This window comes from Gymnoscopelus braueri (genome assembly GCF_963280865.1).
Source record: "Gymnoscopelus braueri genome assembly, chromosome: 3".
Taxonomy (NCBI): Eukaryota; Metazoa; Chordata; class Actinopteri; order Myctophiformes; family Myctophidae; genus Gymnoscopelus; species Gymnoscopelus braueri.
Window position 1 is genome coordinate 12,462,416 of NC_137612.1, and position 26,420 is coordinate 12,488,835.

Consider the following 26,420-nt stretch of genomic DNA (forward strand, 5'->3'; position numbering starts at 1 on the left):
TCCAGTAAAGCCATCAACAGGGAGTATGAGGAGTTTGTGTTGACGGTGGGAGACTTCGATGAGAGGGTGTTCCTGGGAGCCGACGCTGATGAGGAGATAGGAACCCCCCGAAAAGTCCTGTCAGAACCTCCACACACACACAGAGACAAGAAGGTACACACACACACACACACACACACACACACACACACACACACACACACACATACATATACACACACACACACACACACACACACACACACACACACACACACAACACCATCCAACCACATGGAGAGAAGATACACACAGGTGTGCGCACACATGCAGAAGGCCATTTTCCTACAACAGACATTTCTTTAACTCCCTGGCTTTGAATGCCACACCATGGCCCTCATTTATCAAAGTGGTGTAGACCAAATAATGGGCGTACAGCGATGCGACGCGTTGTGAGCTTATAGATCTGCGATTTTCCAAATATATGAGTGCTTATGCAAGATAATTTCCGGGGAGTCGGGACCGGCGCGGCGGCACCGCTGTAATGTTTTCATGGACAGTGAGGTCTCCAAACCTACAGCAGAGTGTCCTATGGAGTGTAAGATGTACAACCTGGGTTAAAGGGGAAGACCACTCATTTTCAACATTGAACTATGTCTTTAATAAGTTAAATGTTGACAATGAGTGGTCTTCCCCTTTAAGGATAGAAACCTCATTAACGTGGCGGCATGCGACTGCGGTCCGAGTCGCACAGGGAATACATGACTGCTTTATTTTAGTGGAACTCGAACGCGCACACTGCTCCGTATGGATTTAATACATTAATATACAAACGTATTCCATTCATGGAGATGTGATTGGTGTCATTCATGTAGGTCAATTATAGGCTAAAAAATCACACCCAGTGTGAAGTGGGCGGTGTGGTCACAGTGGTCATCACAGTGATGGAAGAAGTGATGGAAGAAGTGATGGAAGAAGTGATGGAAGAAACCATAACTTAAAAAAAACATATTTGTTTTTTTTAAAGTTATGGTTTCTTATATAGGGCTATGCACATGTGTCATAGCCCTAGTCATTGGCCAATCACGGTCCAGGGTTAGGCGGGGTACATTTTTGGCCAATCACAGCGTAGGATTTGGTGTGCAAATATCCAAACCTCACATATAGGGGCGGTTTCACCGCCCAAAAATAAGCTGGTTTGTTACACTCCATTGATAAATGACGGCCCATGTCTCTCTCTGTCTGTCTCTCTCCTTGCAGACAGACAGCCTGGCTCCCTCCACTCCTCTAACTGTCTGTCTCTCTAACAGTCTCTCTCTCTAACTGTCTGTGTCTCCTTGCAGACAGACAGCCTGGCTCCCTCCACTCCTCTAACTGGGCGTGTCTACCTGAAGGAGAAGGACCTCCTGGTTACGCCCGTTTCCTCGGCAACGCAGAGCGTGTCCCGCCTCCAGAGCATGGTGGGCGGGCTAAGGACCGCCCCCAGCGACCAGCTCATCACTGTATTCAAGTGAGCGCACACACACACACACACACACACACACACACACACACACACACACACACTCACACAGGCCCTATACAAACCCAGTGTGTCCTGTATAATTTAGATCAGGGGTCTTCAACGTTTTCAGGCCAAGGACCCCCTAGCTGAGAGAGAGATGAAGCAGGGACCCCCTACTCTATATTGTATAAAATTGTGTTTCAGATTCAAGTTTTTTTTTACTTGGTCTGCTCTTTTTTCCCTCTACACCTATAGCCTCTTTGCCAAAAATAGCAGATCTACAAGCTCTCAACGCCTCGCGCTGCCGCGCTACCTATGTATGATCCTATAGATTACAGACAGAGGCACTTGAGGAAGAAGTTATATGGCTGCTTATATCTAACCTTTATCTTATACCATCACTTATAATACTTCTACAATACATTATGATATGTGACAGCTTGTTAAAGCCTAAATGTCTCCACTAGGCCTAATAATAGCTATTGTTTTGGTACAGCCTATCTTGTTATGGTTCAGTTGGCAGCTACAGTATAACTATGATCTCTGCCCTGTGCTCCAGGCAGAACTACCGTGACATGAGTGTACTTCTGACCATGATATCATGTACATAAAGCATAACCACCTCCACCTAGAATATTGTCTCCACTCCTATTATGTGCCTTATCAATTGCGGGTTGATCCAGAATTCCTCGACACACTACACTGTCTCTATGCATTTGATGTCGTCACCTTGCTAAACTAATGGCCTATGTCATTTTTTAAAGTTTTTCAGGAAAAATAAAAAACTGATCCAAAACTATATGATATTTCTCTTATATCATTCAGTGCCAAACTTATTTCTGGCTTTATCATCCCTGTGCCAAGGCCAAAAATAAGTTTTAAAAAAGTGCTCAGGAGCCGAGATACAGCCTTTTTCAGTAAGAAGTTAAACAAGAAGTGAATGGAGCAGCAAATCTTCAAATCATGATATCCTTTTCAATTAGGAGTTACATGTAGGTGATTTTACCAGAGGTGGCCAGTGTCACGAGGAGCTGAAAAAATATCATTTTCCTCAAAAAAAGTTTAGGAAGGTGACTATGTATTACCTTGTAAATCACTCTGGATTAAATGTAAATTGTGTGTTTTTTCAGGTCTTGTTCCAGAGACCCAACCGAGTCCATAGTGAGCAGAGTGAAGACCCTGGGAGAGACGTTTAAAGAACATTACACCAAAGACTGTGATGATACGCCTGGCTCACACATAGGTACACACTCCTACTACACACTCTACACACCTGGCTCACACATAGGTACACACTCCTTCTACACACCTGGCTCACACATAGGTAACACCTATCCTTCTACACACTCTACACACCTGGCTCACACATAGGTACACACTCCTTCTACACACCTGGCTCACACATAGTAACACCTATCCTTCTAGGGCTGCAACTATCATTTTCCTAGCCATATAATTTTTTTTGTGCACAAATCGGCCTCCTGGTGGTGTAATGTTGAAAGGGTGGCATTTGTTCCTCAACGTAGTGCAAATGCACGTGCGAAGTTTCACCGTTCATAATTAAATTTGCGTCATTTTGTTCAAAACGGGCCACTCCTGCGCAAACTTTAGATGTGAATCTTAGCCAATCAGGATGGAATATGAAAATTCAACGTCTTGATCACATGACTATAGAGATCATGTGCACCGATTTGCGTGAAATTTGCATAAAATCTGAAGGAGTAATCTCCATTTTCTTTTTACATAAGTCGGCCTCCTGGTGGCGCTATAAAAGGCAGATGTGAAAAATTGACATTCAGGGAGTGTGTATGTACAGTTTGGCTGCGAGCGGCCCAACAGTGCCGGAGATTAGCTGTTCACAGACGGACGGACGGACAGGGTGCAAAACATAGTCTCCGCCTTTCAGCCTGGTGGAGACTATAGTGCTGTAGAAGCAGGTCTAATGTGTGTGTTTCTTCTACATGGTTCCAGACTTAACAGAGAACCGTATGAAGCTAATGTGTGTGTCTCTCCATGGTTCCAGACTTTGCAGAGAACCGTATGAAGCTAGCAGAGATCCTCTACTATAAGATCCTGGAGAATGTCATGGTAGCTGAGACCAAACGACTCCATGGCAAGGACATGAGTGTAAGTGTGTGTCTATGGGTGTGTGTGTGTGTATACAAGGACATGAGTGTAAGTGTGTGTGTGTGTGTGTACTGTCTGTGTATACTATGTACTTGTATTTCTATATTTGCCAGAATGTTTCTATATTTGCCAAAATGTACCCACAAGCACAAGTATAGTAGAATTCTCGGCTTTAGTTAAATGGTTAATAATGGGTTTAAAAAATGGCATTCATAAAATAAGTGTCCTAAAGCAGTGGTTCTCAAAGTGGGGTCTGGGGACCCCCAGGGATCCTTGAGGGGGTTCCAGGGGGTCCCCAGCTAAATGATTGATAGCTAGGAACCAAATTGACCTTTATGTGTCTGTAACTCTGAGAGTTTGTACACTCTCAGTTACATTAACACTGATGATACTACAGTGCAGTTTGGGGGCCCCAGAGATCAAAATGGTATCAAATGGGGGTCCATGGTCACAATCAGAAGACTTTATTGCCGTGACATGTAAACATGTTGGGAATTTGGTTTAGTTCAGTGGAGCGCAGTTTACACACAAAACAACACAAAACAACACTCTACAGCAGTCATGGTCGGCGCCATCTTGAATCTGCACCTGAGCGCCTCAGTCTAATGCAGTCTAACACAGTCTAATGCATGACAAATTAGGGGGTCCTTGAAATTAAAAAAATACTTTTTTAATTTAAAAGATAACTGCCTTAGCTGTAAAAACCTTCTCTTATGGGGGACCCTGGCGCATATTTTCAAATGGGGTCCACAGGCTAATGTGTGTCAATATGGGGGTCCTTGATATGAAAGAGTTTGAGAACCACCGTCCTAAAGTCTTTGTCCTCACTAGTGTAGTAATAAGTGTGTGTGTGTGTGTGTGTAGGTGCTGTTAGAACAGGACCTGTTCCACTGCTCTCTGCTGGCCTGCTGTCTGGAGGTGGTTCTGTTCTCCTACAGCTCTAACAGAACCTTCCCCTGGATCATCACCGTCTTCAAACTCACACCCTTCTATTTCTTCAAGGTATGTCACACACACACTCACACTCACTCACACTACACCTCCTAAGAGCAGAAGCTGTTCATCTGTTCGTCATTTCCGTTCACAAAAAAATATTTTTAAATATCTTTAAAATTTATTTTTGAATTTCCATTTCTGATAAGCAGCAAAGCTGTATATGCTTCCATTATTTTAGATTTATATTAGGATACATTAACGGGACTGTAAGGAAGAAACGGAAGCGAGGAGAAGGCGCCACGTCCACTTTATCCTCGCGCACACACACACACACACACACACACACACACACACACACACACACACACACGCCTATATTTACATATGCCCCTGGTATAAAACACACATAAAGGACACACAGACATTATAACATATTTGTGCCAGCAGGGGGAGCCACCATCACATAATGTAGTGCAGGTTACTACAACATAAAACAATACATGGTGGAAGCACCATTCTGTGTGACAATAAAATATGTAGTCACATCTGTAATTAAAGTGTTCTATATGATGACAGCTTTACATAGCGAACAGGATGAGGAGAAGCAACCATCAAACTCTGTGTGTGTGTGTGTCTGTGTGTGTGTGTCTGTGTGTGTGTGTCTGTGTGTGTGCGCAGGTGATCGAGGTGCTGATCCGCTCAGAGGAGGGTCTGTCCAGAGACATGGTGAAACATCTGAACTCTATAGAGGAGAAGGTTTTGGAGAGCAGAGCATGGACCACGGACTCAGCCCTGTGGAACGCCCTGCAGGCTGCAGGGAACAAGGTCCCCACTATAGAGGAGGTCAGTGACACACACACACACACACACACACACTTGAAATATTTATTTATGTCCACATAAACAGAAGTACAAGATGTACAAAGGACATAAACACTGCCAGTGCAGTCAGATAATGTGAAAACAGCCAGTTACAAAGTGCATATAAGGCAGAACATTATTACATACAATATTGTTGGCATACTTGTCAAACACAGCAGACAACAATCATGGGTAAAGGAAACAACGCCTCCTCCAAATTGAGCGGCTTCCTATAATAACTGATATTGAGCAGTACCTTGCTAATTGTTTAGCCCTCCTTTTGGAGAGGCCGGCCATTTGGAGGCCCCTCACAACCAACTTGTGCACGTGCCCTAGACTACCAAAGATAACCCCCCCACACACAAACACACACACATGTTATATACACAAAAATGTAATGTATACATGTCCAGGTGAATTGATCTAGGTCTGGAACTATCAATCGCGGGTTCGGCTCTCGATCCCGACGACAGTCACCCCCCCATCTCTCTCTCTATGTCCTATCAGCCTTACTGTCATATCAATAAAAGGATAATATCAGAACATCACCAAAATCAGTACTGTTTTTTTTTTTTAATAAAAATGTCAACTTCCTGTTGATTTAACTATTTTAAAATCCGTGGATCCAGTCCAGGGTTTTCCTCCTAATAATAATAGCTAAATCAACAGGAAGTTAACATTTTATATGGTGATGTTCTATAGATGGGTTTCCTGTTTGTAAACATGAGAGGATGATGCGCGCGCAGTGGAGGGGTGAGCCTATAGAGAGCGCTATTACCCGCAGCAGCTCTAGTCAAATGTACATTCTTTTTTTTTTTATTAATTTTTATCCCGCGATTTTTGTAACCCATTTTTTTCACCCGGTGCCAATTTCCTAAGTGATCCTGGGCGCTACACCAGCCCTACACCAGCACTACACCAGTCCCCCACAGTAGGGAGGCCAGGGCCGAGCTCATGCTTCCTTCAGGCATGAGAGCCAACTGACCTTCTTGTCACCTGACAGGGGGGAGTTTCCCTGGTTGGACGTAGCGCGTGGAACGAACACGTTATTCCAACCAGTTCCCTTCCCCTCCATCAGGCGCCCCGGCTGTCATGGGGGAGGCGGTATAGCGACCAGGATTACTACATGTTTTTGTGAGGGTATTAACTACCCTAGGAGACACGGGGAGAACATGCAAACTCCACACAGAGTAGGCGTCAAATGTACATTCATAAAAGAAATGGTCTTCACCGGGTTTAATGAAAGTAGATTAAATTATGCAGTTTGTAATATCTTCTTTACTCAATAAAAATGATTTGTCGGAAGTTGGATCTGTTTGTATATAATAGCAGCATTATGCCTATTATGCCTATAATAGCAGCATTATGCCTATCTAAATCCCGAACACAACAACAGAGTGAAGTGCGCTTCCGGTTCGTTCTACCCCAGGCATGCGCAGATTGCGCACTCTGCTCTGTGATGACGTCGCGCGGAAACCCATCTATATTGTCTGAATCCACTTTGTTTGCGTTCGTTTACGTGCTAAACGTAAACGAACGAGATCTGTACAATGTAAGTCAATGAGGAGCATGTTTAGAATGATCCATTTCTAATCAATGGAGCAATTATTTTAGATTTCTTGTCCACCTTTAGAGTTAAATAATGGGAAGGTAACTACACAACCCAAACCTCTACCAAAGTGGTCTTGTCCTTTAATCTAGAGTGTTGCAGGCGTTCTGCTTTCTCTATGCTTTGTATTCAAAAAAGAAGAAAGCATTTTACTTCCATCCAGGTGAGTTAATGTCCCCCTCTCTCTGTCTCTGTCTCTGTCTCTCTCTCTCTCCAGGTGAACTTCTCGTCAGGTCTGGACTGTGGTAACGGTGTGTCCAGTGGAGGTCCCACTCCCTCCCACCTCCCTCTATTGGCTCTGTCCCCCATCATACACCCCCGCATCAGAGAGTTCAGGACGGGCCTGGGCAGCGCCCGAAAAGGTAGTGTGTGTGTGTGTCAGATTATTCCCCAGACTACATTTTTTCACTGACCAAAACTAAATAAAAACTAAATAAAAACTAAGCTATGATGACTAACACTAAATATGTTGACAATTTTGTCAACAAATAAAAACTAGACTAAAATGTTAGTGAGGGATCTAGTGGAGCAGAGATCCAGTAGAACTAAAAGACAAGTCATTTTATGTTTGGTTGTGCTCGGGTGTTGTGCTCTGAAAATAGCAGATCTACAAGCTCACAACGCGTCGCCTCCACGACGCGTTGTGTGAGCTTGTAGATCTGCTATTTTCTGCATGCAACCAAGTGTAAAATCATCCATTACGACGCCATCAAGGCACCGCCAAAATACATTTTATTCGACTAAATTTAGTCGACTAAAACTAGACTAACGGTAAAACATTTCAGATGACTAAAATATGACTAAAACTAAATGGAATTTTATTCAAAAGACTAAAACTGAATAAAAACGTGCTGTTAAAATCAACACTGCCCTAGAGACGCTCCGCTCTAAATTGGTTCAAATGGATGAAAAGTCTTAAACCGAACTTGCTTAACCCATTGATACCTGGAACGCATCTGTGTCACTTTAGATGTCTTTAGGCTATTCAAAAATAGCAGATATACAAGCTCATAGCGCGGCACCGAGTGCCGCGCTATGAACTTGTAGATCTGCTATTTTTGAAAAATCGAGGAAAAAATAATTTGGGTTTTTTTTTTCAAATTTTTTTTAGGATTTAGAAGACATTTCTAGAATCTTCTCAGGTCTTAATGGGTTAAAGCTGCAGAAACCCTGTTCATTGGTCCATACTAATCACATGACCTCTCTCTCTCTCTCTCTCTCTCTCTCTCTCTCTCTCTCTCTCTCTCTCCAGACATCCCTCCCTCTCCTCTGTCGGTTCATGACCGCTACAGCTCCCCGGCGGCCGGCTCCGCCAAACGCCGTCTCTTCGGCGACGACCCCCCCGCGGGGAGCCCCTCCCCCTCCCTGGCCAAGAGGCTGACCTTCAGCTCGGCCGGAGCTCTGAGGGTCGGCCCGGGGACTCAGACCACCCTGCTGACCGTTAACACTGCTAATGGACAGCAGCTGACCATCCCCCTGCAAGGTACACTATATATACTACACACACACACACACACACACACACACACACACACACACACACACACACACACACACACACACACACACACCCTGCTGACCGTTAACACTGCTAACGGACAGCAGCTGACCATCCCACTGCAAGGTACACAACATATACTACACACTACACTACACACACTATACACCATCCCTCTGCAAGGTACACAACATGTACTACACACTACACAACACACACTATACACCATCCCTCTGCAAGGTACACAACATGTACTACACACTACACAACACACACTATACACCCTGCTGACCGTTAACACAGCTAACCGACAGCAGCTGACCATCCCTCTGCAAGGTACACAACATGTACTACACACTATGTACTACACACACACACACTATACACTATCCCTCTGCAAGGTACACAACATGTACTACACACTATACACTATCCCTCTGCAAGGTACACAACATGTACTACACACTACACAACACACACTATACACCATCCCTCTGCAAGGTACACAACATGTACTACACACTACACAACACACACTATACACCCTGCTGACCGTTAACACAGCTAACCGACAGCAGCTGACCATCCCTCTGCAAGGTACACAACATGTACTACACACTATGTACTACACACACACACACTATACACTATCCCTCTGCAAGGTACACAACATGTACTACACACTATACACTATCCCTCTGCAAGGTACACAACATGTACTACACACACACACTATACACTATCCCTCTGCAAGGTACACAACATGTACTACACACACACACACACACACACACACACACACACACACACACTATACACTATCCCTCTGCAAGGTACACAACATATACTACACACTATGTACTACACACACACACACTATACACTATCCCTCTGCAAGGTACACAACATATACTACACACTATGTACTACACACACACACACTATACACTATCCCTCTGCAAGGTACACAACATGTACTACACACTATACACTATCCCTCTGCAAGGTACACAACATGTACTACACACACACACTATACACTATCCCTCTGCAAGGTACACAACATGTACTACACACACACACACACACACACACACACACACACACACACTATACACTATCCCTATGCAAGGTACACAACATGTACTACACACTACACACACCCTGCTGACCGTTAACACTGCTAACGGACAGCAGCTGACCATCCCTCTGCAAGGTACACAACATGTACTACACACACACACACACACACACACACACACACACACTATACTGCAAGGTACACTAAACATACTACACACCTGGAGCCAGTTGCACCACCTCACACTAAGTTCAAACTTAGCCTAGTTATAGCTTAAATGGTTATAGTTTAAAAGCTATAACTAGGCCAAGTTTGAACTTAGTTTTATCTATTTTATATCTGACAGAAGCTGAGACACACAATGTTCCTGTACGACAGCGGTTCTCAAACTATGGGTCGCTCATTGACAACCAAAAAAAAAATCCAGAAACGGTAAAAAACATAAAGAAAACCAACGTGAAGAGGACGGCCGCTTGACTCCTCCTACACACTCGGCTCCGCCTCCAACACCGACCGAGAACAAGCAGCAACACAAGACAACACACACACACACACACACACACACACACACACACACACACACACACACACACACACACACACAAACCGATTTAGCCGTTCATAAATGATTTATTTAGGACCAATAAAAAAACATGATAGAGAAAAACACGTTCGGTGGTCAAAGATAAAATCAAGAGCCGGATGAAGAAACTCTGGTGATTCTATGGTAGGACAACCACCAGTTGTAACATGTTGCTAGAACTTCTAGCAACTTATGTTAGCTAAATGCTTATCGGCGGTGGTACAAATACATGAACCGCGGGTCCATTTGGTTCCATCTGTACCCTTGCGAAGTTACATTTAGATCGCGGGGGGGGGATTGATGGGGTCGCCCAAAAAATCCCTCGTAATATGGGGTCGTGGTATAAAAAAGTTTGAGAACCCCTGATGTACGAATTAGGTTAACACCTTCTGTAGATCTATTTCCATTATTTTAAACTTTAGGGGAAACAAAAACGTGACACTTGTGTCTCTCTCTCTGTGTCTCTGTCTCTCTCTCTCTCTCTCTCTCTATGTCTCTCTGTCTCTCTCTCTCTCCAGGCATAAAGAATGACGGTGGCTTTACGCTGATCCAGGTTCAGCCGGGCCCATGTGACCCCAATGGACCAATCACAGCCCAGTTCCTGCTGACCTCTCCTAGCCGCCCCGCCCCCTCCCGCCCCGCACCTGTGACCTCTGACCCCCAGCCTGGAAGCAACAAGCCTCGACGCACCGGGTCCCTGTCTCTGTTCTTCAGGAAGGTGAGACATGTCTCTGTCTGTCTGTCTCTCTGTCTGTCTGTCTGTTCTTCAGGAAGGTAAGACATGTCTCTGTCTGTCTGTCTGTTCTTCAGGAAGGTAAGACATTTTGATTCACGCTGGGGGCGTGTCCTCTCCTCCGTGTCATCAGTGCCCATACCCTAGTAGGTGGGGTTGGTAAAAGGGCCTTTCTGTGTGGAGTTTGCATGTTCTCCCCGTGTCTCCTAGGGTTGTTAATACCGAAAAAATATTCAAATAACAAAACCAAACCCGAGTGGACCTGTGACAGTTTCGTCCGATTCCGACCCGTTCCGACTTTTTTCTTTTTTTTACGGACCTGGACCCTAATTGGACTGGTGAAATTTGTTCCGAAACTCGATTATTTCCGAGATTTTACAGACCCCGACCCTGCAGACACCCCTTAAAAAAAGCGCATATGAAACAATACAAAAATATGCGCAGAGGTATTAATGTAATATGGGTGACAAAAGGTTTTCTTTGTAAATAAATATGGACTTTATGAAATAATAGCAGACCTATTGACCACTGACCATTTTATGATTAAAGCTTTGCTTTCACCTCGTTCATTGAGGACAACGGTGTCGGAGGAATCCATGAATGCACGCCGGTGTTTTCAAATCAGCCTGGCAGCTGGCTTGCCTTGCAGTATGGTGCGGTGCGCATCAGTGATGTGGGCTACTAATAGCCGATCTACAAGCTCACACTGCGTCACGTCGTTCCGGACTTTTGCTTGTAATAGAGTATTTCTACATTGCAGTATTGATACTTTTACTTAAGTAAACACCGCTGATCGTGCAAGATGCACAGCCATTTTCACGTCTGCTGCTGCACTAAACCTGATCCCAGGTCAGTCTAAAACATCACACACAGGTTAAACAGCACTTCATTGTGTTTCTCTCCTGATTGGTGCAGCCGCGCGCACACAGTAGGCATACTACGGGTCTACACACACACACACACACACACACACACACACACACACACACACACACACACACACACACACACACACAGTAGGCATACTACGGGTAACACACACACTCACACACACACACACACACACACACACACAGTAGGCATACTACGGGTCTTCTCGGATCCACTCGGGTATTACACATAATGATAGACAGACCCGAGTTCCAAGGTAATACTGACCGATTCCGACCCCGTACCGAGTGATTATGATAAAACACGGATCAGACCCGTACGGGTCACGGGTCCTCTCAGGTATTTTCGGAATCGGGTTGCCCGTGAAGAGCTCTAGCGCCCAGGATTGCAGTTTAGGCAATTGGCACTGGGTGAAAAGAAAAGGAAGGTAAAACATGTCTCTGTCTCTCTCTCTCTCTCTCTGTCTCTTACAATAATGTCTCTCTCTGTCTGTCTTACAATATTCACCTTTATCCACATGAGCGTCTCTAATTCTCTTCATGCCATAAAAGTTGTGTTGCGAAGTTGTGAATTTGGTATAGAGGGTTAAGGGGAGGTAGCTGTTTGGATGGAGTGTGTGTCTTTGTGTCTTTATGTGTCTTTGTGTCCATGCATGTTGAGCGATGATGTAAACTTTCTGTACTTGAAGTGTATTTATTGAAAATACACTTGATGATGGTTTCTACACTTGAACTGAGCTCAATCTAAAGTGACAAGTTGTGAGCTTGTAGATCTCGTGTTGTTCGCGGGAAGGGATTTGGTATGGGGGGGAGGAGGGAAAACACTAACTATAAGAGGGAGGGGCCTCTTTTCACGCTGTTTCACAAATCTTGGCCTAAACAAAATGTTTCAGTCGTTAGATTTTATTTTAGCTTTAATCCATGCAGGTTTTTGGGTCAGATTTGAGAGATTCCTAGACCAATAATTCACCCTTTGTCAAGTCCTGTCCCAGACACTCACCCTGTGTGTGTGTGTGTCTCTCTCTCTCTCTCTCTCTCTCTCTCTCTCTCTCTCTCTCTCTCTCTCTCTCTCTCTCTCTCTCTCTCTCTCTCTCTCTCTCTCTCTCTCTCTCTCTCTCTCTCTCTTCCCCCCCCCCCCCCCCCCCCCCACAGGTGTACCACCTGGCCAGTGTGCGTCTCAGAGACCTGTGTGTGAAGCTGGACATCTCTTCAGAGCTCAGAGGGAAGATCTGGACGTGTTTCGAACACGCTGTGGTCCACTGTACCGACCTGATGAAGGACCGACACCTGGACCAGATACTGCTCTGTAGTATTTATATTATATCCAAGGTAAAAAATACTCTGTAGTATTTATATTATATCCAAGGTAAAAAGTACTCTGTAGTATTTATATTATATCCAAGGTATTACTTTATATTAACATTATATTATTTTATTATAAAAGTAAACACACTCTGTATTTATAGTATATTCTAGGTGTATTTATAGTATATTCTAGGTGTATTTATAGTATATCCTAGGTGTATTTATAGTATATTCTAGGTGTATTTATAGTATATTCTAGGTTAAACACACTGTAATGTTTCCATTAATAAACTGTGTTTCTCAGATCACAAAGGAGACACACACCTTCCAGGACATTATGAAGTGTTACCGCAGCCAACCGCAGGCCAGCAGCCATGTGAGAGAACACACACACACACACACACACACACACACACACACACACACACACACACACACACACACACACACACACACACACACACACACACACACACACACACACACACACCGCCTGATGAAAACATTGAATTGTATTAATTCTTGAGGTGTGTGTGTGTGTAGGTGTATCGCAGTGTTCTGCTTCGGAGAAGAGAGAACAGAGAACAGACGTCAGATGAGAATATGGAGGTGGATCCTGCTTCAGGAGGTGAATGTAAGAACACACACACACACACACACACACACACACACACACACACACACACACACACACACACACACACACACACACACACTCTCTCTTTTGAACTTCTCTTCTCCTAGTTTTTATTTGTTGATGATATATATGGTCAGTATATCTAGTAGTTTCATAGTTGTCATCATAGCTTAGTTTGTATTTATTTTTCATCAGTGGAAAAAAAAAATCGTCAACAAAATGGACACTGTTGTGTCCGTCCATACTGAGCGATGATGTAAGTTATCTGTACCTGAGGTGTGTTTGTTTAAATACACTCCATGATGGTTTCTACACTTGAACTGAGCTCAATGTAAAGTGACACATTTGACACAATCTACCATCACATTGTTCTTGATGGAGTGTGTGTATCTTTTGTTTGGAGTGTGTGTGTGTGTGTGTGTGTGTGTGTGTGTGTGTGTGTTTGGATGGAGTGTGTATCTTTGTGTCCATGCATGCTGAGCGATGATGTAAGTTATCTGTACCTGAGGTGTGTTTGTTTAAAATACACTCCATGATGGTTTCTACACTTGAACTGAGCTCAATCTAAAGTGACACAATCTACCATGACATTGTTCTAGAGCATCTGGAGAGTGAAGTTGGTCTACAGAATGTTGTAGAACAGCAACTCCCTCCTTGCTGGTGCCCCGGCATCTGCCATCAGACCTCTGGAGCTTATTCAGAAAGCTGCGGCTCGTCTGGTGTTCAACCGTTCTCCCACACAACTCCCCATCTCCGTTCTCTACACTGGCTCCCCGTAGCGGCTCGCATCCAGTTTAAAACCCTGGTGCTAGCCTATAGGGCAGTGAAAGAACAGCTCCTTCTTACCTCCAGGCTATGGTCGATGTTTACACCCCTGCCCGACCACTTCAGTCTGCCACCTCGGGGCGACTGGTTGCCTCGTCGCTCAGTGGTCCTTCTGGCCGATCTACACGGTCACAGCTTTTCTCTGTTCTGGGCCCACAGTGGTGGAATGAACTCCCCACTGATGTCAGGACAGCAGAGTCACTGCCCATCTTTCACCGCAGGCTGAAAACCCACCTCTTCAGGAAACACTACCTGACCCTTCCTCTTAGCCTGGCCTACTTGTTGTCAATTATTTGTTTGAGCTCTTGTCTTATTGGATCTTGTTTATTCGATACACTTATTTGTTTTAGCTCTTGCTCATTTGATTTTCCTATTTGTCTCATCTGTTTATGAAAGTAGGTAGCTGATATATTGCACTTTTACCTTAGCGCTAGGTATGCTCTTAGTTGCTTGTTTTGGAAGAGAATGCACTTAAGTCAGTTGCACCACCTCATACTAAGTTCAAACTTAGCCTAGTTATAGCTTAAATGGCTTTTAAAAAGCCATTTAACCCATTTAGCCGGGAAAGTATCTCTGTCATTTTAGATTTCTTTGGCTATTCAAAAATAGCAGATATACAAGCTCATAGCGCGGCACCGAGTGCCGCGCCATGAGCTTGTAGATCTGCTTTTTCTTTTTTTAAATGTGAAAATGTGTGCAAATCTTTAAATATATGTATTTTTTTAAAATATATATATTCAAAGATTTGCACGCATTTTCACGATTTAAAAAAAATTGCAGATGTACAAGCTCTGCCGCGCTATGAGCTTGTATATCTGCTATTTTATATAGCCAAAGAAATCTAAAATGACAGAGATGCGTCCCCGGATTGAATGGATTAAGCTATAACTAGGCTAAGTTTGAACTTAGTGTGAGGTGGTGCAACTGGCTTCTGGTGATTAGTAGTTTTCTTCCCTAACTATGTTGAATGCACTTATTGTAAGTCTCTTTGGATAAAAGCGTCTGCTAGATGACTGTGATGTAATGTAACAGCGGTTCTCAAACTATGTGTCGCGACCCAAAATGGGGTCGCGGGAAGGTGCCGTTGGGGTCGCACATTGGTTAGCGTCCAGCGTGAGAGTTGACGTTGAAGAAGGCCGTTTGGTGTAGAGGGAAATACCAGGGGCTCTAGTGTAGAGCCCTGGGAGACACCGAGTATATTTATAGGTATATTTATTTATCTGAATCCTCAGCTGCAGAAAAGGCCAATCAGGGTGAAGGCGGAGCTGGTTCCGGCCAATCGGTAGAGGAGGATCGCGGTGACCTCATCCAGTTCTACAACTCAGTCTTTGTCCTCAAGATGAAGAGTTTTGCCCTGAGATACGTTACCATGGATACCAAGGTACACACACACACACACACACACACACACACACACACACACACACACACACACACACACACACACACACACACACACACACACAGATAAACCACAAATGACATATCATCTCTGTCAGGTGGAACCGAGAGTTATGCATATAACTAAGGTTCTACGAATTCCGGATGACCGCCAGAGGCAGTGTTTTCAACACCTGGATATTCATCGCGCGCTCGCGCATAGGTCGAATATTAATACCAACAAAGTCACTCGTGACCTGTGTGCACGCACGCCACCTATATAGGTGGGGTGCACACAGCGATCATCCTCCTGAAATCTTTTCGTCGAGAATGAGATTCCGAGTGACCGTCAACTCTGGCGGTCATCCGGAATTCGTAGTTATATGCATAACTCTCGTTCTACTTCATTCCTTCTGACCGCCAGAGGCAGTGTTTGCAACACCTGGATGACTAATACCAACATAGTCACGAGGAATCTGCGCTTACCGAGGTCGGTTTGCAGATAGAATGAACAGACAACAACACAGCCGTCGCTGCGAGACGGCCAGGTTGACTATATGTATATATATATATAAATATAAATATAAATATATATATATATATATATATATATATATATATATATATATATATATATATATATATATATATATATATATATATATATATATATATATATATATATATATATATATATATATATATATATATATATATATATATATATATATATATATATATATATATATATATATATATATATATATATATATATATATATATATATATAGGAGCGGGCAAAGCCCATAAAGATGAAGCCCATTCGGCTGCATCTCCTGGCCTGCTCTAAGCCTGTATCACTGAGGGAGAGGCTCTAAGGATAATTCCTTTTAACAGGTCGTTCATGAAAGTCCTTGCGGTCTTGTTTCCAATGAGAACCTGTGAGCAATTGGGGTTAAGAGTCTTGCTCAGGGACAAATTTCATATCATCGGCACATATGCTGGGATAGCCTGGAATCGAACCTGGGGCAACCAGGGCCTCTGGTTCCCTAGGCGGGCTCACTAACCACTCAGCTATGGCCGCCCCTCTGCCAACACCCCCGGTCAAAAAATGCCTTGGGGGAAACCTAGAGGTCCGCTGAAGACGTACATTTGCCTGAAAGCAGTAATGAAAGTCTCCATTAAGCCAAGGCACAGCTGTGCCCTTCATCACAGACAAGTACAACCAAACTCCAGCCATCACAGCTATGTCCTGCCACAGAGCCCGGACGGGACACAATAGGCAGGTACTAGAATGCAGTTGATCCACCCCTGGTTGAGGAGCAAACTAACAAAATCAATAGGCTAGCTGACGTGAAAGGCAGAAAGCCTCTGAGGACGTAAGGAGGGGTCGGCCATATGGTAAACCCCGACCCATCGGAATCCCACTTTAACAGTCTCTGGCAATGGGCAGGGCATGAAGCCCACCTAGGCACCTACTCACTTTTGCAGATGAAGCAGTGAGGACAAGAGCACTAGCAGATAGCCATCTGAGAGCAGCCCGATGTACCGGCTGGGGACAATGCTTCCAATACCACAGGCAAGCATCATGATGGCACCCATGCAACCTGTGGGGGCCACACGCGGAGAGCATCTCAATGGTAGAGAGGCTGAACCCTCTACTTAACATCATCCGCAGATATCTAGAGCAGCATAAGCACAGAGCAACGCTCCAACCTATACAGTGGCCCTTGTCCCAACTAGAGCACAGTTTACACTTGCTGGCGTTCAACGCCCTGGCGTACGATGTACGAAAATCCAGTAATGTTCGGACAATAGTTTTGAGTTTCAGTGGTCAATGACGCAGCCGAAGGTTAGGAGTGAGGATGCCACATGCACCTCCCCCCCCAAACTGTGAGAGCATCCTGCCCTAGCGGACTGGTCTGTCCCGGAAGGGAGACCTACGGTCAACAATGCGGTATGCCCTCAAGGCCAACGGTACTACCGCTCTGCCATACCTATTCAAACAAAGAAATAACAGATCTACAAGCTCAAAACGCGTCACTTCGCACCATGTTTCGAGCTTTTAGATCTGCTACTTTTGTGTGACGCTGTAGTATGATCAAGTAGGGTGTAAAAATTATGATAAGAGGTTCCTGCCTGACAATGATATAATAGGTTTCACAATTTGTATGGGTTTCTAACCTCTCTGTCTGTCTCTCTCTCTCTGTGTCTCTGTCTCTCTCTCTCTCTCTCTCTCTCTCTCTCTCTCTGTCTCTCTGTCTCTCTCAGATGGACGCCCCTCCTCTCTCGCCCTTCCCGTCAGTCAGGTCTCAGCCTCTGTCTCCTCGGCGTGTCTCTCAGAGACATTCTCTGTACGTCTCTCCTCACAAGTCGTCCCCGGGTCACCTGACCCCCGGGTCCTACACCTACAGGATCAACGGGAGCCCCTCTAAGGTGAACACACACACACACACCACTTGAACCCTCTATTCTTAGTAGAGCCCTGCACGGGCCAAAAATGTGGGCCCTAGCCCGTGGTATTAAGCCCGGCCCGGGCACTTGGTTGCATGCTGAAAATGGCTGATCTACAAGCTCACAACGCGTCGCGCTGCGATGCGTTGTGAGCTTGTAGATCGATTCGTCAGTGAAAAAAGGTGGTCGACAAACATTTTACGTCATAGTTTTAGTCGACGAAATCAACACTGGTTTTGACCCAGTATTGTTCTTCATGCTTTCTTCTCCTCTCTACAGGAGCTGACGGACATCAACCGGATGATCCGGCAGGGCTGTGTGAGCAGGAAGAGGGCGTTCACCATGGAGGGAGACGTAATGATGTCACCGCCAGGCTGCGACTCGCCCAGCAAGAGGGCGTGTCCCGAGAATGGGGGAGGGGGAGGCGGCCCAGACGTGCTGCTCAAACGACTGCAGGACGTCGTGTCTGAGAGACAGAGTCTCTGACAGACAGACAGACAGACAGACAGACAGTCTCTGACAGACAGACGTACGGGCGGGCGGACCAGAGATCTCTGGTTGAGCGAAATGTTGAAGTGGACAAACTTTTAGCGGGACATTTAAAACACAGTTAATCATCTGTTGGAACAACACAAGTATTCTGATGAGAAACGTGTGTGTGTGTGTGTGACACACACACACACACACACACACACACACACACACACACACACACACACACACACACACACACACACACACACACACACACACACAGAGACACTGCATGTCCAAAACACACAAGTGTGTTGGTACAGACAGACGCAAACCGTATATATTACACACACACACACACACACACACACACACACACACATTAATGAAAAGGACACAGGTTGGAGCATTACACTGCCTTCATTCTTCAATCATCTTAAAGGTGTTGTGATGATAAATCACATCATTATAATTAACCACATTTAACTTATGTTCCTGTTTGTGATGATGAAAAGGAAAAGCATTGATTTATAATTTATTGGCATGTTTTGCCAAAGCAACAGTAAAACGATACAAAGTAACACACAGCAACAACTTTTCAATGATTCAGTCTCATAAAAATTAGCGATAGGATTCTTTATCTTATGTCTTGCCTGTCACAGACAAAACATTAGTGTTGCTCATTCTGCTAAAAGCCATAACAAAGTTATGAACACAAATCTGTGTCCTAGGAGGTGATATGAATCCTGTGTACTCTTATATTTTCACAATAGACAGACAGACAGACAGACAGACCGTACACTAACGGACAATTTATTCAAAGTGACATTTGAAGAATACACTTCAGCCTTTGAAATACTGAACATATTTCTCCAATATAGGAATGTCCACATTTTATGATTGTTTGCCATGTTTTACCTTTTTTTTTTTTATTCTTTAAGGTTTCTTTTAGTCATTGAATGCTTAATGTCAGACAGTTCCGTGAGACAGGAAAGCTTTTTTTGAGACAGGAAAGCTAAAGAAGAGAGACACGCCACGACAAGACGAGTCTGGTTTCGGCTATTTTCTGCAAAGATATTTAGTGTAGAGGGGGGGGGGGGGAAAGACTAGTATAGACCCCTGGGGGACTCCAGTCAGCAAGTATAATAGGGTTCGAGGGGTTAATATGGAGACACTCAATCATCTTGTATGTAAATAATGTCTCAACTGAGTTTCTAATAACAATTATGTTCAAAGATCATATTTTTCTAAAATGACTAAACTGAATACAATCAGTATCGTTGTGACTGTTTTAACGGAGACATAACTATTATTTCTCATCAGTGGAACATATTCTGCCGATTTGGTCATTGCAATTTGTACAATAATAAAACATTGGGTTGTTTTATCACCATGTGTTATTTAATGGTTGAAATGTATGCAAGACTGACGGTAAGAGAACTATAGGCATGTTTTGGAAGGTTGCCAGTTTGAATCCTCCTGAACAGTTAAGAACATGTCGAGATTGAAGGTAAACCTGCTCTGTGCTCAACTTTCACTTTCAAACGTGTTTGAGCTCATTTTAACATGGACTCAGGCTTTAGTGAGCTCATTTTAACATGATCTCAGGCTTTAGTGAGCTCCCCTGATTCAGAATTTATCAGACACGCCCCCTTCCTATACAAACCCATGTCAACAGCCGAATCGGTGGACAACTAGTGCTGATTTTGACAGCACATTTTTATTTCGTTTTAGTCATCTGAAATGTTTAGCTGTTCGTCTAGTTTTAGTCGACTAAATCTACAGTTGATTTAGTCGACTAAAATGTATTTTGGCGGTGCCTTGATGGCGTCGTAATGGCTGACTTTACACTTGGTTGCATGCTGAAAATAGCAGCTCTACTGTGACGCGTTGTGAGCTTGTAGATCTGCCATTTTCAGAGCGCAACACCTGAGCACAACCAAACAAAATGTCTTGTCTTTTAGTTCTACTGGATCTCTTCTCCACTAGATCCCTCACTAACATTTTAGTCTAGTTTTTATTTGTTGACGAAATTGTCAGTATATTAGTCTTAGTTTTAGTCATACCTTAGCTTTGATTTCGTTTTTAGTTTTTGTTTAGTCAGTGAAAAAAGGTAGTCGACGAACATTTTTTGTCATAGTTTTAGTCGACGAAATCAACACTGGACAACCAGACCATTTAAATGAAGTGGATAACATCCCCCTACGTCACTCTATTGATGACTGTGTGAATCGACACGGCGAAGCCTTTCTAGAATTTCCACTTGAGTCTAAAATGTGCGTCTAAACCCCCTTGAAGATAACTTTACATCAATCTCAACGAAAGGAAGGGCCGCAGTTGATTTATATAGCTGTACCATTTGACTGTCTGGGGACTTGCTTAGATTTTAAGGTGCTCAACTAAAGTTATTTCAGATTGCCAATGTTTTGATTTAATTGGTGACGTGTTCCAGACCACTCACTATCATTTTTTAAAGGTAAGTATGCATGTTCTCCCCGTGTCTCCTAGGGTAGGTACCCTCACAAAAACATGCAGTAATCCTGGTCACTATACTGCCTCCCCCTGGCCAGCCGGGGCGCCTGATGGAGGGGAAGGGAACTGGTTGGAATAACGTGTTCCTTCCACGTGCTACGTCCAACCAGGGAAACTCTCCCCTGTCAGGTGACAAGAAGGTCAGTTGGCTCTCATGCATTGAAGGAGGCATGAGCTCGGCCCTGGCCTCCCTAGGTTGGCAGAGGGAAGGTAGTGCCCAGGATTACATAGACAATTGGCACTGGGTGTAAAAAATAGGGTTACAAAATCGCGGGATAAAAATTTAAAAGTAAAAAGGTAGGGTAAGTGATATTTTTTGGTTAAAACAAAAAGTATTTTGTTAAAAGGTTAAAGCACTATATTGCTATAGAGTGTTTGTTCAGTAACAGGAGTCTCCCCGTCTCTCCAGCTCTTTAATAAACAGAAAATACATTTTCCGGTAAGTGTCAAAATCTCAGCCAATCAGGAGAAAGTACCCATTTTTAAGCTTCACTTTTATAGTGTTCCAGTTCCAATTTTGCCTGCTCATTTCTTAGTGTCATCACTTCCAATTTCACTTGTTTAATCTATATCCTGATTGAGTTCTCTATCCTGATTGGATAAAATTGGAAATGAAACGAGTATTAATACCAACAAAGTCACTCGTGACCTGTGTGCACGCACGCCACCTATATAGGTGGGGTGCACAGCGATCATCCTCCTGAAATCTTTTCGTCGAGAATGAGATTCCGAGTGACAGTCAACTCTGGCGGTCATCCGGAATTCGTAGTTATATGCATAACTCTCGTTCTACTTCATTCCTTCTGACCGCCAGAGGCAGTGTTTGCAACACCTGGATGACTAATACCAACATAGTCACGAGGAATCTGCGCTTACCGAGGTCGGTTTGCAGATAGAATGAACAGACAACAACACAGCCGTCGCTGCGAGACGGCCAGGTTGACTATATGTATATATATATATAAATATAAATATAAATATATATATATATATATATATATATATATAGGAGCGGGCAAAGCCCATAAAGATCTTTTATCATCTACGTGAGCTTGTAGATCTGCCATTTTCAGAGCGCAACACCTGAGCACAACCAAACAAAATGTCTTGTCTTTTAGTTCTACTGGATCTCTTCTCCACTAGATCCCTCACTAACATTTTAGTCTAGTTTTTATTTGTTGACGAAATTGTCAGTATATTAGTCTTAGTTTTAGTCATACCTTAGCTTTGATTTCGTTTTTAGTTTTTGTTTAGTCAGTGAAAAAAGGTAGTCGACGAACATTTTTTGTCATAGTTTTAGTCGACGAAATCAACACTGGACAACCAGACCATTTAAATGAAGTGGATAACATCCCCCTACGTCACTCTATTGATGACTGTGTGAATCGACACGGCGAAGCCTTTCTAGAATTTCCACTTGAGTCTAAAATGTGCGTCTAAACCCCCTTGAAGATAACTTTACATCAATCTCAACGAAAGGAAGGGCCGCAGTTGATTTATATAGCTGAACCATTTGACTGTCTGGGGACTTGCTTAGATTTTAAGGTGCTCAACTAAAGTTATTTCAGATTGCCAATGTTTTGATTTAATTGGTGACGTGTTCCAGACCACTCACTATCATTTTTTAAAGGTAAGTATGCATGTTCTCCCCGTGTCTCCTAGGGTAGGTACCCTCACAAAAACATGCAGTAATCCTGGTCACTATACTGCCTCCCCCTGGCCAGCCGGGGCGCCTGATGGAGGGGAAGGGAACTGGTTGGAATAACGTGTTCCTTCCACGCGCTACGTCCAACCAGGGAAACTCTCCCCTGTCAGGTGACAAGAAGGTCAGTTGGCTCTCATGCATTGAAGGAGGCATGAGCTCGGCCCTGGCCTCCCTAGGTTGGCAGAGGGAAGGTAGTGCCCAGGATTACATAGACAATTGGCACTGGGTGTAAAAAATAGGGTTACAAAATCGCGGGATAAAAATAAAAGTAAAAAGGTAGGGTAAGTGATATTTTTTTGGTTAAAACAAAAAGTATTTTGTTAAAAGGTTAAAGCACTATATTGCTATAGAGTGTTTGTTCAGTAACAGGAGTCTCCCCGTCTCTCCAGCTCTTTAATAAACAGAAAATACATTTTCCGGTAAGTGTCAAAATCTCAGCCAATCAGGAGAAAGTACCCATTTTTAAGCTTCACTTTTATAGTGTTCCAGTTCCAATTTTGCCTGCTCATTTCTTAGTGTCATCACTTCCAATTTCACTTGTTTAATCTATATCCTGATTGAGTTCTCTATCCTGATTGGATAAAATTGGAAATGAAACTGAAACTGAAACGAAAATGCATTTTCTATTTTATAAAGAGCGACAAGGAGACTCCTTTTACTGAACAAACACTCTATAGCAATGAGTACTATCAGAATATAGAGCTATTTAACACTTATTTTAACCAAAGAAAATCACTTACCCTACCTAATTTTATCACGCGGCCACAAGTTGGTAGTATTGATGAAATCAACCATGTTCCAAATAGAAGTGAGTAATTAATTTAAACGTAGAATGTGCAGATGTGTACCAATTAATTTTGTTCATCTAAAATGGAAAAATGTTTAAACGAACAGGTCAATAAGATGCAGACAATGCAAAAAACACAGCTTGAACTTGATAACTGGTTATAGCGGAATCTGTGAACTTTTGTATGGGGAGTTGGGGAATGGCCAAAGGCATGAGGGCCGGTCTAACTTTCAAAATAAAATTCAAAAAACTCAAATAAACCGTTTTGGAATCAAGAGTTAAATGGTTTGTGGAAGGCAATGCGTAAAGCAGAACATATTTACTTGGAATATAAAGAAGATAAGATTCAGAGAGAACATTATAGAGTTAAAATATGTTTTAACTCTATAAAAAATATGTTTGATAAAAGGTTAGGTTATTTTAAAAGGCAGTATAATAAAGGATATATTTTACATTTTGAAGAAACACACGCAGCCAATCCACAACGTTTCTGGGATGGGATCAGATAAATGTACTTGTTCCAAAAAGGCAGAATAAAATACCATTGGAGGTGTATGGTCAATGAGTTAGTGACATTCCAAAGGTTTTAGATGAATGGGAAAGGTGCTTTATGGATTTGTTTTCAGGGAACCAAGAGGGAGACTATTTTGATGCAGTATTTGCTGATAATATTTGTTTACTTAAATCCCAGCTAGAAAATCAATCACCTCACCTCACTCTTAATCATGGAAATATTCTTAATAAGGTAGGGGAGAACGGGGTAAGATCAGCCGCCGGGTAAGTTGAACCACCCCCTGTATCTTTAAAACTATACACATGAGTGGTCATGTGACCTTAAAATCAGGACACACCCATCATTTCTACCTGGCAGTGAAGGGGAGACACACATGGGCACTGTGATAAGCATATTTTTACATAAAAAAGTGTTTTGTGCTGGTCAAAGTTAAATTTTTACTTTTCTGGTATAATGATGTTTATTTTAAAGCAAATGTACCCAGGCCTAAACTTATATATCATGCATGTTGGTGATATTCTTATGTATGAAACCATGTGAATCATTTAACTAAAGCTTAGCCTGAAGCATAAAGCTAGCCAGATTTGTCAAAATGGTGGCCATGGGGCAAGATGAACCAAATGCCTTGGGGTAAATTGAGCCAATTATCCTAATATTTTCAATAGCATTTTCAATACCATTCATATTTTTTATTATGTCTTTTCTTCTCAAATTATGCTGTATGACCTTTCATTTGGATGAATACACTCATTTAAGAGAAGTTTTCAATATTGTATTAACAATTGCAAATATTAAAAGGTTCTGAATAACAAACATTATTTAATTAGTTTTATATTGTTTACATACCATTAAGAACATAAATAAGACCATTTGCAAAAGGGAAATGTGTTATTAAATTATTGTTGATACGTGAATACATTATTTGTTCAAGTTTAAACTTGAAAATGCAAAATATCATATGGGTAAATTTACCCCTTGACTAGGATCAACTTACCCCTTACCTGGGGCAAATTGAACCACATGACCACTTTTTTTTGAGAACCCATATTTTTACAACCATTTGTCATGGATGCACACTCATTATTTCAATTGATGGAAGACATCTTGAAGTTTTAGTAGATGCTTAGATTTTACTTCCATCTCATTTTTCCTTGCCTAGAGGTCAACATAAGTAAAAAGTGGTTCATCTTACCCCGTTCTCCCCTAATATTGAGGAGGTGAAAATAGCTATTGCTAGGTGGGCAAAGCCTCAGGTTTTGACGAAATAACAAATGAAATACTCAAAAGTACCTGGTTCACAGAGGTGAACTCTATGTTTTATTAGATTTTTGTTTTGAAACTGGGACTATTCCTTCAGTTTGGTGTAAATCTATTGTGTAAGTCCAATACCAAAATCCACCAAAAACGACCCTAGAATACCCTTAAATTATCGAGGTATTAGTATTTTGAGCACAGTATATCGAAGAAGAAAGAAGAAAATAACCGTTTAGTAGAAGAACAGAATGGTTTTAGAAAGACTAGAGCCTGTATTGATCATGTATTTTCCATTACTAGCTAGCCTAGAGTAGTTTACAACAGTATCATGCATAACAAGTCATCCTTTGCCCGTTATATTTTGTCAATCGCGATCTACTACCATCTTCTGGAAGAGTGTATAGATGGGTTTCCCGTTTGTAAACATTGAGGATGATGCGCGCGCAGTGGAGGGAAGAGCCTGTAGAGGGCGCTATTACCCGCAGCATCTCTGGCCACTGTACATTGATAAAATAAATGGTCTTCACCGGGTTTAATGAAAGTAGATTAAATGATGCAGTTTGTAATATCTTCTTTACTCAATAAAAATGATTTGTCGGAAGTTGGATCTGTCTGTATATAATAGCAGCATTATGCCTATTCTGCCTATAATAGCAGCATTATGCCTATCTAAATCCCGAAAATAACAATAGAGTGAATGGCACTTCCGGGTCGTTCTACCTCCCGCATGCGCAGAATGCACACTCTGCTCT

The 26,420-nt window shown here is 42.8% G+C and overlaps 1 protein-coding gene across 2 annotated transcripts in view; it reads left to right on the top strand.

The window, feature by feature from the left end:
- The window catches only part of rbl1 (retinoblastoma-like 1 (p107)), a 34,275-nt gene extending 14,009 nt beyond the window's left edge, over nt 1-20,266 (top strand). The window contains exons 8-23 of one of the 2 annotated variants that reach the window (XM_080423693.1): nt 6-153; nt 1,323-1,489; nt 2,614-2,726; nt 3,507-3,610; nt 4,475-4,612; nt 5,225-5,389; nt 7,234-7,378; nt 8,269-8,499; nt 10,697-10,896; nt 12,954-13,130; nt 13,411-13,482; nt 13,650-13,740; nt 15,801-15,949; nt 18,220-18,384; nt 18,682-19,062; nt 19,160-20,266. In XM_080423693.1, the coding sequence (XP_080279819.1) occupies nt 6-153; nt 1,323-1,489; nt 2,614-2,726; nt 3,507-3,610; nt 4,475-4,612; nt 5,225-5,389; nt 7,234-7,378; nt 8,269-8,499; nt 10,697-10,896; nt 12,954-13,130; nt 13,411-13,482; nt 13,650-13,740; nt 15,801-15,949; nt 18,220-18,384; nt 18,682-18,888 (2,272 nt within the window). In that variant the 3' untranslated portion in view covers nt 18,889-19,062; nt 19,160-20,266. The remainder of the gene's footprint in view (nt 1-5; nt 154-1,322; nt 1,490-2,613; nt 2,727-3,506; nt 3,611-4,474; nt 4,613-5,224; nt 5,390-7,233; nt 7,379-8,268; nt 8,500-10,696; nt 10,897-12,953; nt 13,131-13,410; nt 13,483-13,649; nt 13,741-15,800; nt 15,950-18,219; nt 18,385-18,681; nt 19,063-19,159) is intronic. The other variant, XM_080423694.1, reaches the window with a different exon arrangement.
- Nucleotides 20,267-26,420: the final 6,154 nt, after the last annotated feature.